This window comes from Rhea americana, unplaced genomic scaffold, assembly GCF_003343005.1.
Source record: "Rhea americana isolate MKP2758 unplaced genomic scaffold, rheAme1 scaffold_7, whole genome shotgun sequence".
Lineage (NCBI taxonomy): Eukaryota > Metazoa > Chordata > Aves > Rheiformes > Rheidae > Rhea > Rhea americana.
This window is the reverse complement of record NW_028186867.1, coordinates 10,416,641-10,429,649: the sequence shown is the minus strand read 5'-3', so window position 1 is coordinate 10,429,649 and position 13,009 is coordinate 10,416,641. Positions and strand designations below refer to the sequence as shown.

The window sequence follows — 13,009 nt, the reverse complement described above, 5'->3', positions numbered from 1 at the left end:
GGCCTGCGCCGCCGCCTCGGGGCCTTGCCGCCGCCGGCTTCTCGGAACCGGTTTCGTTTTCAACCGGTTTTGGTGCTCCGGCGGATGAACGATCGAGTAGCGCCCCGACTTCGCGATTTCCCCGAAGCCCGCCTGTTCCCCCTGCCCGCCCCRCCGCCAGGGCTGCTCGCAGGATTGTGGCTGGCCTGGCCAGAAAAAACGACTGAACAGCCTGGATAGAAGGAACGTGGTTGAAAGGCTCCTATCTGGAGGAAGACAGCCCAGCTCGGTCAAACTGGAAAGCAGGGAGATTAAGAGGAAAGCTTTCAGGGTGCGCTGGGGCAGCATACGGGGCTCAGGTCACTGGCATGCTTTATTACCCTTTCTCTGTAAACACAAGCTGTTCTCCCCCAGCCTCTTGGAGAGCTCTGCCAGTCCCTGATCCCTGGCACTTTGCTGCACTAGAGCTGAACTGTAAACAACTAAAGTCCACCATCTGATACTGTGATGACTGGCCTCCAGCCAAAATGAGACTCAGAGTAGGCAGAATTAGGTTTAACAGCTCAGCACAAAGGCAACTGACTGTCAAGCTCACCTTCAGAGAAACCAAGTCAACAGCAATTCCCCAGACAGAGGTTGCAGCRTAAGGAGAGTTTGGTGGCCACATAACACTATTTTGAATGGTATTTCCTTGTCTCCATTCTCATTGTACAAAGCTCTTCCTCCTTCCAAAACGTTTTATAGCATTAACACTAAAATAGTGCTGCAATCTCTTACAAGAGAGTCTGGAATATCATTTGCACATTAGAAGAGGATCAGTAACTTCAAACAAGTATTAAATACAAGTTAAATGGTGAACACTGTATATTAAGATAACAGCGGCTCCCAATTGCAGACCCATCTCTTCATGGCCTGATTCCTCAATAGCCAAGCAAAATGGGGCAGGGAAAAGCACTGCTCTGTTTTAAGGATCGCAGATGAGCTATTTAACATATGTTGAGAGCTGCACATTTTTGTTATTGTCATTATCCAGTTATGGTAATCCTCCCCCCCCTTTTTTTTTTAGCCTGAACAAGCCTCACTCTTCTTCTTTCAGTCTCAGGACCATTGCCTTTAACTTGCCTTACTTCCTAAAATCCTTGCTTCTCATTTCCTTCTCCTTTTATATGGCTACAGCTCCCTCGTCATCCTCYCTCAACCGTTCTCACTGTGGACCACAGATAAGCCCAGAAGTTTTATCTTTASGCCTTATCTTTCATCAGCAGCAGGCTCCAGTTCTGAGGAATCAGAGATCCAGGAGACAAGAAGGTAGCGAAACACTTTTTTGTTTTGTTTAAACATGTTTTAATATCCCTCGCCTATCTGCGGCCGCCTCAACATTGTGGCCGAGCCGCCACGCACCGCGGCGCCCTCCCCTCGCCAGCCCTGCCCTTACCGGTCACCACAGCGCCGCTCGAGGGGCCGGGCCCGGCCTGGCCCCGCCGCCCCACGCGGCCCGGTCTGCCCCACACACGCCCAACCCCGAGGAAAGTCGCCCCGGGAGGAAACCCCGACGAAACGCGGCTCCCGCCCCCACAAGGGGACCCGCACGCCGCCGTTAAACCGCCTCCTCGCCCCCCGGCCCCGCCACGCCGGGAGGCAACGAACCGCCCTGGCGCGAGCCCGCCCCGCCAGACACGCCCCCTTGCGGCAAAGCCACGCCCAGGGCAGAGTGCCGCCCGGCGGCCCGCAGCCTAGAGAGGCCCCGCTTYCGCCTGCCGAGGGAGCCGGCGCTCTACCCAGAGACGCGGCCTCTCGATGGGGGTGGGAAGGAAGGCGGAGAAAGTCGCTGTGCACGCTGGGATGCCCTCCTGTCGGGCGCGCGGCATGCCGGGACGGTCCCGCTGTTGCCAGGGGGACGGAGCATTGGAAATGGCATGTGGGGAGGTATACTCCGCCGAGGGAGGGAGGGCGGCCGCAGTGCGTGCCGGGAGAGGCAGTCCCTCTGAGGAGGAGGAGCTTCGCTTTGGCAGAGGCTGCCCCTCCCGATGGGCGGATACACACACAGCCCGCTCCTCTCGTCCACGCCGGGGAAGGCCGCGCCAGGGCGCTACGCATGCGCGCGGGGCGCAGGTCGCGTTTGGCGTCACGTCGTCGTCCGGCCAATRAAAGCGTCGGGCAGCTGTGCGTGAGTGCGCACGTCATAGTCGGTTTTCTATCCTCGCGCCCTGTCCTGGATCTCGCGAGACTCTGGCAGGGCGGAACCGGTGTGGGGGCCCCGCGCGCAGCCGGGCGGTACCTGTGGACGGGGTGAGTGGGGGCGGCGGCTGCGCTTCTGGGCATGGACCTGTTGTGGCGAGCGGCGGGTCCGGCACCACCGGGAAGGAGGCGAGGGGAAGGAGGGAGGGGAAGGCTCCGCTGTGGCCGGCGGGCGAGCTTGTCAGGCTGCCGCGCCCCGGGCGGCTGGGCGAGCGACCGTTGTTTGTAACGGCCCATGGAGGCGCAGGGCGTCTGCGCAGTGCCACTCCCCCCCCCCCCCACACACCCACAACCGGCGCGGTCCGCTCTGCTCCCCTCCGCTGGCGCCGGCAGGGCATCCGGCGTCTGCAGTAGCTTCTGGGAGAGAAACTGAAGACAAGGTGCTGCAGATCATAACCAGCCTGACTCTGGCACATCTAAAGCAGCAGTAGGCTAGTATKGCTGATGTTGCATTAAACTTGGAGTACTGCCATGTTGTTGGTGTTTTGCCCATCACTGCTTGAAATACATCCTTGGGTCTGTAGGCAAGGCGTTTAAAAAGCCAATGGCACTGCTAGTTTGGCTATATTAAAATATAGCCAAGAGTACTCTGGAAGCCAGAGTTGTCACTTAAATCCATGGCTTTCAGGTAAAGAATCTGATTAGGGTGGCTGTGCACCATTCCATGTTTCTGTTTTAAAACTGTTAGTTGTGTGTTTGTAGTGGAAGGTTTACTGGGGAAAGCAATAAATTATGTTCCTACAGCTCTTTTTGTGTCCAGTCTTGATATTTTGTGCCTTTTGAGGTGTTTTATGGGGAGAAAAAAAAACTTTACAGAAAATGATTTTAGCTGTGTTCTTCACACAGCAATTAGGTAGTGGTTGTTGGTTTTGTTTTTTTTTAACTCCTTTCCCTGACTTCTATGAATAGTGCCTGCAACAACAATTTTCTTGTACTAATTGAAGCAATGTGYTGACTTAAAGCAGTTGCTGTTGGGCGCCTGCTCAACACTCCACTCTSCTTTCTCTAAGGAGAGAGGAGTATTGATTCAGATTTAAATATATTAATATCTGAGAGTTAAAATGGTTCCAATTTAAACTACTACTGTAAATATACACTGAGCCTTGCTTAGATCTATTCTGATGCATCTTATGCCTTATCCAAGCACGTTGGAACTTTCTGATCACATCATCTGGTTTCAGAATATTAATTCTGAATTAACACATGGATTTGGCTGAGGTTGAGAGGCMCTTGGGAATTGATTAATTTTAATTCTTTATATTGACAAGTAGTTYGAGGTTCCTGCACACTTTCAGCAGCTGGCTGTGGGACTGAGAGAATAGAAYGTGACTGGAATCTTTGTTGCTGTCTGTGTTCATTGTGCAAGTATTCACCTAAGGGGGTTGCCATGCCAAAATATGGCTGTCGATTGATATCTTTAAATAGGATAGCATTTTGTTGCTCCACAGTGTGAATTGCAAGAGAGCAGGCTTCTAATCAAAAGTGTCTGTTTAAATATTAATTCCATGTGTCACTGTTTTCACAGCTCTGAAGAGCTTACTTTGTAATTAAAGATGGCTGCTGATACTTCTGTTGAAATACTTCAAAAAGTTCTGGAGAATGAAATACTTCAGACTACCAAGGTAGTGGAAGAACATCTAGATGCTGAAATGCAGAAACTGGACCAAATGGATGAAGATGAATTGGAACGCCTTAAACAAAGGAGGCTTGAAGCACTAAAAAAGGCTCAGCAGCAGAAACAAGTAATTCTTGTAGTAATACAGACCCTTGATATGTAGGTTACAGATGACTCTTTCAAAATCCTCAGGAAATTGTCTGTATGGACTTCTTTTCCACCTCCCTTCTTATGCTTATTCTTTCTGTATTCTGGGAAAGTGAACGCCTATCTGTCTATGTTTTTGAAAAAGAAGACAGGAACCTTTGTGATTATTTGACAATARGGACAGGATAAAGAACCTGGTACAAAGATTTGAGTGTGTCATTATTCACTAAACATTGTTGTCTGAAAGCATAAGCTGTGCAGACAATCTAGTCATGAGCCTTTAGGCTCTTTAAGCTTCCAAACTCTGGAAGACTTTAGTTTTGGCATTACATGTTCTTAGCTATGCTATTTTATAGAAGAACAGTATAGGGTCTTTCCTTGTTCTTAGGGTGGAGTGGTGTGTCCCACTTCTAACCCAATGAAATTTTGGCTGCACATGAACATTCATTTTTTTTCTTGCRAGAAATAAATCTTCCTATGATCCCTATCTAATGCCTCTTGCTAAATTGTAGTCTTCATACTTCCTTCAAAAATCTCCTTGAGCATAGTTCCTCATAAAAATACAAGTTTTGTTARCCTGTGATGTGAGGCCTGAATTTATTTAGGGAAGCCATAGGTTTGTTAACTGACTCTATGAAAACCTAAACAAAGAAATGGATACTGAGGGTGGGGCAAGTAACAAAAGGCTAGTGGAATGAAAGGTGGCATTCTGGATGTGATGGAACTCAAGAAAGTTAATGCTGTACTTTGAGATGGGAATACTCTAAAATATGTTATAGCATGGCTAGAATCTTGAAGGAGAGGCAGGGTCAATAGCTTTGATTCTCTAAACATGGCAGTAGAGAAAATAAAGTGGCACTATATGCTTGTCTTCAGAATTTCAGTTTATTTAATTCTATTGTATTTTCCCCTTTCAAAAATCCTAACAATTAGACTTTCTGGGATGTGAGCATGTGGTAGTTACCATTCAAGAACTTATTTATGCCAGCTGATCTTAAGTCACTGTTCTCATCCTTTCTCAAATGCAAACTGGAAGTATGTTACTACTTGATAAAAGGAGTAAGCTACCAAACATTATTCTGTAATAGAGTTGTGCAGAGGAGATTAATGTGTATCCACTGCTGAAAGATAAGTCAGTTCTTGGTTTACGTCATGGTAACTTCTTCAGATCGTCATACATCTAAACATCTTTAATGTTTACTATGTTCTGAAAATTCTTTRTTTTGTTCTATCTAATTACAGCTTACAGGATCTTCTGGGTTTGCAAATTCTTTTTTCCCTTTTGCGAACTCTATTTCTTGAAAATTTAGATTTTTTTTTTTCTAAACCTCATACTTAATCAGGCATTTTTTGAAGTTCCCTATGAAATTTAATTTGTGAAGTTCCATTTATCCACATGTTTTGTGACTRATGATATCTGTGTGTTTTCTATTTGTGAAACTTTAAATGCATATTTAATAGATAAGCATCATATTTTGCAGGTGAGTTAGACTTTTTTTCTCCATAAACTTTTCATACAGTGAAAACTGAGAGGAAATCAGTTTCAGTACACATTGTGATTAGATTGATTATAGACAGAGTTCTTTAAAGGTATGAAAACATTTTTGGAGAGAGTATCCCAAGCGGTATATTTGTAATTTTCCAAATGTTCTGAATTTTCTGCCTTCTACATCCTTGAACTAGACTAGTCTTGCTGACAGGTTGCACTGCAGAAATTTATGCGTATCTTTAGGAGAATTGCATCTWAAAATAAACAAAGTAGCCATACTGGTCTACCACCTACCTTTTCTTGAGAAAGAGGCAACCCAAAAGTTGCATTTGTTGCTTCTAGCAACATGCAAAAGTTGCATCTAGTGGCATTGCTGTATTTTGAAAACGGAAGTAATGGGAGAGAAGTAATTTGTTTCTCCTTCTAAATATTACTGTATGAATGGACTTCCAGTGAAAACCCCTCTCTTAAAAAATGCTTTATCTGTTAATTCAATGGAAGATATGTATGAACATATTTTTTAATCTATACTGTGTTTTTTTTTTTTTTTTTTTAAGCAGTAGGACTTGTGTGACAGATGCAGCACTAGCAGACTCCTTACTAATTATTTGCTTTTGTTTTCCATAAGGAGTGGCTTTCAAAAGGACATGGAGAATACAGAGAAATCCCAAGTGAGAGAGACTTTTTCCAAGAAGTCAAAGAAAGTAAAAATGTGGTTTGCCATTTTTACAGAGATACAACTTTCAGGTATAGTAAATATGTTATGCTCAAGAAACACTTTGTTTCTAGATACTTATAAAAACAGATATGTACTTTCGAATCTAGCAAAATTTTTTTATTATCTTTTAAAAGAGTACTCAAATCCCTTCATTTTTCAATTATCGCTTTCTTTCCGTGGGATTTGTTCTTTTCTTCTTCCTTCCAGTTAATCTAGACATGACTTGATAATGATTAACGTCTTACAAAGTTCATTAGCTTATAAATTTATATATTTTTTTTTCAAAAGATGAAAATAGTTGAGAGATCACTGTGGTTTGTTACTGATGTTAATTTGAAGGAGTGATTAGGGAAAAGCAGTGACTTAACAGAGCAGCAGCTTTAAGATCACTTCAATTAATCCAGACTTAAAATATATATACTGGATGCTTTTGGCAAATGAAAATCAAGATACAAACAAAAACCCTTTCAGACATCCTTCAGAATGTAACCTTTTGACTTTGAAAGAATCTGTGAATACCAGTTGCAGCTGCTTTCCCTTTGTGCCTGTACMGTTGTGATTATAGCACTTGTCTAGGGTGTGAGAGACCTAGATCTGAGTATGTTCATCCTGACTCAGAATAGGAACCTAAAATAAGAGCTCCCATTTCCTTGTAAGAATTTCAGAAGTTTTGGGTGCAAGGCTGTTCCTGGGTGGGTTTATCTCAGTGTCTTCTTTTAGAAAGCAGTTGCACAATAGAACTCTTTGTTGAAGGAGGAGCCAGTTGTCCTATTTTTTTCCAGGGTGTTTTCTCTGACTTATGGGGTGTAAACTGAAACAGTCTTATTGTGAGAAATTGAAAGAGGTCAAATTCAGATTATACAGTGATGTATCTGTGCTTTTCTTTTTCTCTTTTAAAACGTTGAATTTCAGAAATACATGAAGCAGTTCACATGTTTGGCTAGCCTTTTTTCCATAGTGTTTGTGCAAAGGGACCGGCTTAGATGCTTAAACAGGCTTAGGTTTTTGTTGTTAGGTTGTTTCTTACCAACATTGTCTAGAATCAGAAGAACTTTAGAGAAAGTGGCAAACAGCTCGAAACTAGTGTATCCGGTTTACCAACTACAACATCAAGTTACTTTCATCCTTGGCACTCCTGCTTTCTGATCTTCTTAGCTTTCCCCTTGAGTTAAGAGACAGTCACATAACACATTCCTGCAGCTAAATCAAATGACTAAAGGCAATCCAAAAAGTGGAAATTCCAGATGATGAGCCTGCAAATATATGCCATCTGACAAGCACTTGGGGGCAATAAATGTTATGGTCCCTCAGCTGAGAAACAATAATTATATACTCACTGCTATTCCACTGCCATAGGAGAATGAAATATTTTTGTTTATAGCACCACTGAAGCACTCTGTGCAAATTTGTTTTGTATAGTCAGTTACTGCATCTCAGTTGTGGAGGTAGTGACTAAGGAAAAAAAGGCAGGTATCTCTAAATTGTTCAAAGTGCTTTTTGAAGACTAAGTTCATTATGCAGAAATTTTTCCAGCTCSCAGGCAGTGAAATTAGAGAGAGAAGGCTGCAGAGAGAATGGAAGTCAAAGAGTCTGGGGGCTTTCTTGTGACATGTCAATAAATGCAGGCCTCGAAATAGACTTTCACATGTCTGTGGGCATAATTAGGAAGAAACAAGAGAAATAGATGGTGTAGTTGTGTGATGATGATGTTCCAGGTTCTTATCCTATTAGTCATTAAATCTCACTGCCATTGAAACATAGCTTCTCTTGGAACTGAATTCTTAATTGCAAAGGTCAGGGCTGAGGAATTAACATGACTGATAGAAACAGCTTTTTATTGTTCCTTACTTAACTTTTTCTAAAATATGTCCTTCAACTTACTAATTCATAACATTTTATATACTTGTTTTTTTTTCCACAGGTGCCAAATAATGGACAGGCATTTGACTGTATTGGCAAAAAAGCACGTTGAGACAAAATTCTTGAAATTAAATGCTGAAAAATCTCCATTCTTGTGTGAGAGACTGCGCATCAAAGTCATTCCCACTCTAGCACTAGTGAAAGATGGAAAAACACAAGACTATGTTGTTGGCTTTACTGACCTCGGTAACACTGATGACTTCACTACAGAGACCTTAGAATGGAGATTAGGCTGTGCAGACATAATTAATTACAGGTAATTAAACTGTTTTCAAATATAGTGCAAGGACAGCATGCTTGCAAATGCAGAATCTCTTAACAGTTCATAGCTTTGACTCATGTGTTGTATGCCTGAAACGCAAGTGAATTTAATCCATTTATTCCATCCATATACTTTGACAAGGGAAAGAAAAGAGTATTTCTTTGGCAAAATACTGAGATATTGTAATGACCATTATGTTGTTCTTTTTGCAGAGTAATAAAAATAYAGATCTTGCCATGAGGTATATAGAGAAACTACATTGCTTATTATGGCCAGTCCTAAGGTCCAAGTCACGTGTCTAATGTAAGCTAGAGATGCTGAGGTACCACAGTTGCAATACAGTGAAGTTTGAGTATTTTTAGTCCACCTCAGTGAAAAATTAGGGRAAAAAAGTCCATATACGTTAGATGATGTGCAATAAGATACAGGTTAAATATGASCTTTTCAATGAAAAACATAGAAAAGTGCAAATTATTTGTACAGCAGTGCAATATAGTCACAATAAATGCYTTCATTTAAGACTACAGGATACAAGATGTTAGAAAATTACTGTCATCACAGTAGCCTGACTTTACAGCAGAATCACTTACCAGACCTTTCTGCTTTGCTTTTTAATGTGCTTAAATACCATCTTYTAGTTTTGCTGTTTTGTTTTGAATGTCTCTGGCTTTTTTATCTTGAACTTCATTATCTGAATTTATTTCAATGCCTGATTTCCAAATTTTAATGAGAAGTATTGTTATATCTTAAAAAGGCAAAGAAACTTTTGTTCCATTTAAGTTTAGCAGCCACTGAACTKCAAGTGAAATGACTGAAGCAGAATTTTACAATTCAAAACATGGTGGTATCCACACCCAGTTCAGTAACAAGCAAAGACAGAGAGGAATCAAAGACAGCTTGGATATATATTCTAGATAGCAACATTTAGTGATTTTTATACTAAGTGGTATTGAATTTACTAAATACTAGTAGATTGACTCACTCTACTGTTCTGGGGAATTTTATCTCTACTTGACTTGTAGAAGGCTGAATTCTACTGTTAGCTCCTAGTGGAATGGGGAGTTGTTTTTCTTGTCAGGTCCTGAGTTTGGTACCCTGGCTTTGCAGAAGCATCCCACAAGATCTGAAAAGCCCAGGAGATTCATTCTAGGCCACATCCTTATATGTAGAAGTGTGCATTTGCACACTGCTGTGAATGTAACGTCCTATTCTCTGGGCTCCCTGAAAAGGAGACACTCCCGCACTGTTGTCTGTATAGGCCAGCTTACTTTCTTCAACCTGTGTGGGATAGCAGATGGTGAAAGGACATACTGTATTGAGGGGAAAAATGGTTCAGTTCATATAGTCTAAATGAAATCAGGATCAAAGTGGTTTATTGACTTATTAATGGCATGTTATTAACCAGCAATCAGTGAATGGTACATTCAGGATCAATGGCAGCAAAACTGCAGATAAACCACAACAACAGACACAAAATGTCAATGCCAGGAAATTTCTAAGCACCTTTGTGTAACTCATTTCAAAAGCTGTAATTTCTCACACACTCSCTCATACATACACTTAACATGCAAACACTTCTCAGGCTATGTTAGTTATAAGCGCACATCCCCTTTTCTGGGCATGGGGCTTCCCATCCTTGCCCACCTCTCCTGTGAGAGATGTGAGTGCTCGAGCTTATGGGAACCCCTGCTGTTCTCAACCCACAGACCCACATGCTGGTCAGAAAGCCCCACACTGAGGTGTGGGTCACTTGATGCTGCATCAGCAGTCACCTTACTAGCTGGAGTACAGTATGCACAAGGCATCCAGCAGGGGAGGCTGTTCCCTGTGGCCTAGGCAGAGGTAGTGTGATACAACTTCTGGCAGTGCCAAAACCAGTTTTGTACTTCTACTGTTTCTGCTCCAAGGTCTCTCTCTTTTGTTAAAAATTGTTACACTTCTTTCATACTTCTTTTCAAGCTGATTCCTTCTTTGTTTCAAAAGTCTCTTTGTAATTCCCTGGTTATTAATTAATCCAGCAGATGGTCTAGCAGATGGTTGTTCTTAGCATGACTAGTTTGGGGCAAACTTTCCYTTCAGAGAATTTCTGGGGCTTCACTCACAAATGCTGTTTACCCTCACATTCTTGTCTTAACTGCTGTAATCCAGGCCATAGCCTATACCAGCAGTCCCACAATGCTGCTGAAGTGCAACATGTACTTAAGTTTTATAGAAGAGTAAGGGTTGCATTCTCTTATAATATTATTCTGGAAAAACAGCAATTTGGAAATGCTGCTGTCTTTGTGGAAAAAAATGGCTTTAATCAACACTCTTACTCTGTTTCTCTAGTGGAAACTTGATGGAGCCACCTTTTCAAAGTCAAAAGAAATTTGGGACCAGCTTTACAAAGCTGGATAAGAAGACCATCAGAGGGAAGAAATATGATTCAGATTCTGATGATGACTAGAAGAACAGCTAAATGTGTTTGTAAACCATCTTTTGTTTATGCTTGGTACATTTCTAAGAATGTTTTTTATAAAGCGTATTGTTTTTCATTACATCTGCACATAATGCTCATTTTTCTATACAGTTTTATACAACTGAGTTATAGCAGAAGAAAACTCAAATATTTTTTCTTTTCTCTTTTGAAGGTCAGTTGTAAATCAAAAATCTGAGTCCTTCAAACTAAATAACATGGTAAATGAAGTTTGTGTAAATGTGAGTTTATGAAGTGTTTTGGAATAACTGTTAGAAACGACTGTACTGAGTTAGACCAAAGGTCCATSTGGCCTAGCATCCAGTCTCAGTGGCCAAAAACAGATGTAAAGGGAAGAGTAGAAACAGGGTAAGCGATTAATGATGCTTTCCCGGAATATACTTTGAGCAATTTGTAGCTTGGGGAGCTCTATCTGAAAGCATTTGCTGGATAAAAACTAAGGAAGAAGAATTGCTTTTCAGTCCTTTTAGCATCCCTTTAGCATCCGAATCGTATGGCAGGAAGTCCACAGTTTAACTGTCTTGTGTGAAGAATTATTTCATTTTGCTGTCCTTGAATCTGACAGTTCCATTTTTTTCTAATCTATTTATTAGAGGAAACAGAAGACAAGATTTCTCCCTTTCAGTTATCTCTTAAATTTATTATTACTTATCATACTCTCAGTAAAGGACACTTAAAACAAGCACCACAAATAATTAGTACAGAAATTACACATTTTTAACAAATGATTGCTTATGGTGCCATACCATGACATTGAGTAACTTAACTGCATTGCATTGTAAGTTGTAAAACAGTCATACTTTTGGTGAATTTTGAAATAGGTGGTTAAGAGAAATGCTTTTTTACCATCTATGTACACTGCATGTTAAAGCTGATACAGCAGGTTATAGCACATAGCAAGAAAATATTGAAAACAACCTTGTTCAGAGGTTTGTTTAATTCTATGGCTTTGAATGTGTGAATTTTATAGCAAATGCTTTGTACCAGAGAATAGATTACAGGAAAATATTCAAGAGAAACCTTGTTCTGTTAGGTTTAGATGCAGTGCAGCATACTTTGTACTGTTCTTCAGTAATGGAGAGAATTTTCAAGGGAGACCTTCCTTAGAACACAGCGTAAAGCTCAGTTTCTGTCTTGGTAAGGAGATGAGTTTCTTTTTAGTTCAAAAACACTGTTTGCTGTGTGCTGAAAAACCCTTTTGAGGTGGTACTTCAAATCCATTTGGCCCAAGAAGCAGTRAAGTGGGTCTAGTCAGTCTTGCTGCCTCGTAGCGAAGAACACTTGTGATTGGGCCAGCCCAGCAATATATTTCTATAAGTATGTTTAAAAAATTATATTTTATTTCTGTTCATGAACATTGAAATAAAAATATTTTAATTCTAATGTTCACTTCTGCATTCTTTCAAATAAAGAGGTCTAGGTGTTGTGGGGTTCTTTTCTTTATTAATCCAGTTTGTATTAGAAAACTGCATGTGCTCTTTTTGATTTCTGGCAAACTACTTGCAGGTCTATCTAATATTAAGACATCCTTTTGGCCAGAAAACAAACAGCTTAAGGTGTAAAGGTGTAAGCAGCTGCTTAAAAAAAAAGGGGGGGGGGGGGGGGGGAGAAAAGGAAACATACCTGTGAGACTACTAARTGGTTTAAGTAGGCTTGCCTCAAGTTGATCTCGTTTTCCATACACAAACTCTCTAGATGCACTTGTAAGTCCTCTTCTTTGTAGCCAGTTGTTTTGAATTGAAGAAACTAATGGTCCAACAGCATTTTAAGAGTGCCTTAGTAGAACTCATCTCTGAATTCTAACTATGTTGAATAAGCTGTAGAAGTAAAAAATCTTGTCTGACATAGTTACGTACTCCATAGAAACAGTCAGATAGTGGCTTCTCAAGATTCTGACAGTGTGGTGTTAGGTGTTCAGCTCCACGTATGAATATCCCTATTATAGATTCAATGCAAATACTACTTTGAGGCTGTGGTTTCATGTAACTTTAAGCTGCTAATTTTTTCTAGGTTGATCATCAACTGAACCTGTTCCTTCATCTGGCACATATTCCAGTGCTGGCAGAGCGAGTTTGCAGGAATGTATGGTTTGGGTATAAGGTTAAATGAGATTGTATTAATTAACCTAAGTTTATTTTGAAGTAGCGGCCTGCTTCAAGTCCTTA

The 13,009-nt window shown here is 41.3% G+C and overlaps 1 protein-coding gene across 1 annotated transcript; it reads left to right on the top strand.

Moving 5' to 3' along the window:
• The first annotated feature begins 2,158 nt into the window (after positions 1-2,158).
• TXNDC9 (thioredoxin domain containing 9) lies at positions 2,159-12,227 on the top strand. Its single transcript, XM_085321448.1, has 5 exons — positions 2,159-2,268; positions 3,743-3,959; positions 6,097-6,215; positions 8,108-8,362; positions 10,697-12,227. Exons 2-5 carry the CDS (start codon positions 3,771-3,773, stop codon positions 10,812-10,814), a joined length of 681 nt encoding a protein of 226 aa, XP_085177574.1. The 5' UTR covers positions 2,159-2,268; positions 3,743-3,770; the 3' UTR covers positions 10,815-12,227.
• Positions 12,228-13,009: the final 782 nt, after the last annotated feature.

Excerpts from the sequence above, each read along its gene's own strand:
- TXNDC9 (XM_085321448.1), top strand. The coding sequence starts at position 3,771 with ATGGCTGCTGATACTTCTGTTGAAATACTTCAAAAAGTTCTGGAGAAT. Across the intron at positions 3,960-6,096 it reads AGGCTCAGCAGCAGAAACAA|GAGTGGCTTTCAAAAGGACA; the intron begins GTAATTCTTGTA and ends GTTTTCCATAAG. Across the intron at positions 6,216-8,107 it reads TACAGAGATACAACTTTCAG|GTGCCAAATAATGGACAGGC; the intron begins GTATAGTAAATA and ends TTTTTTCCACAG.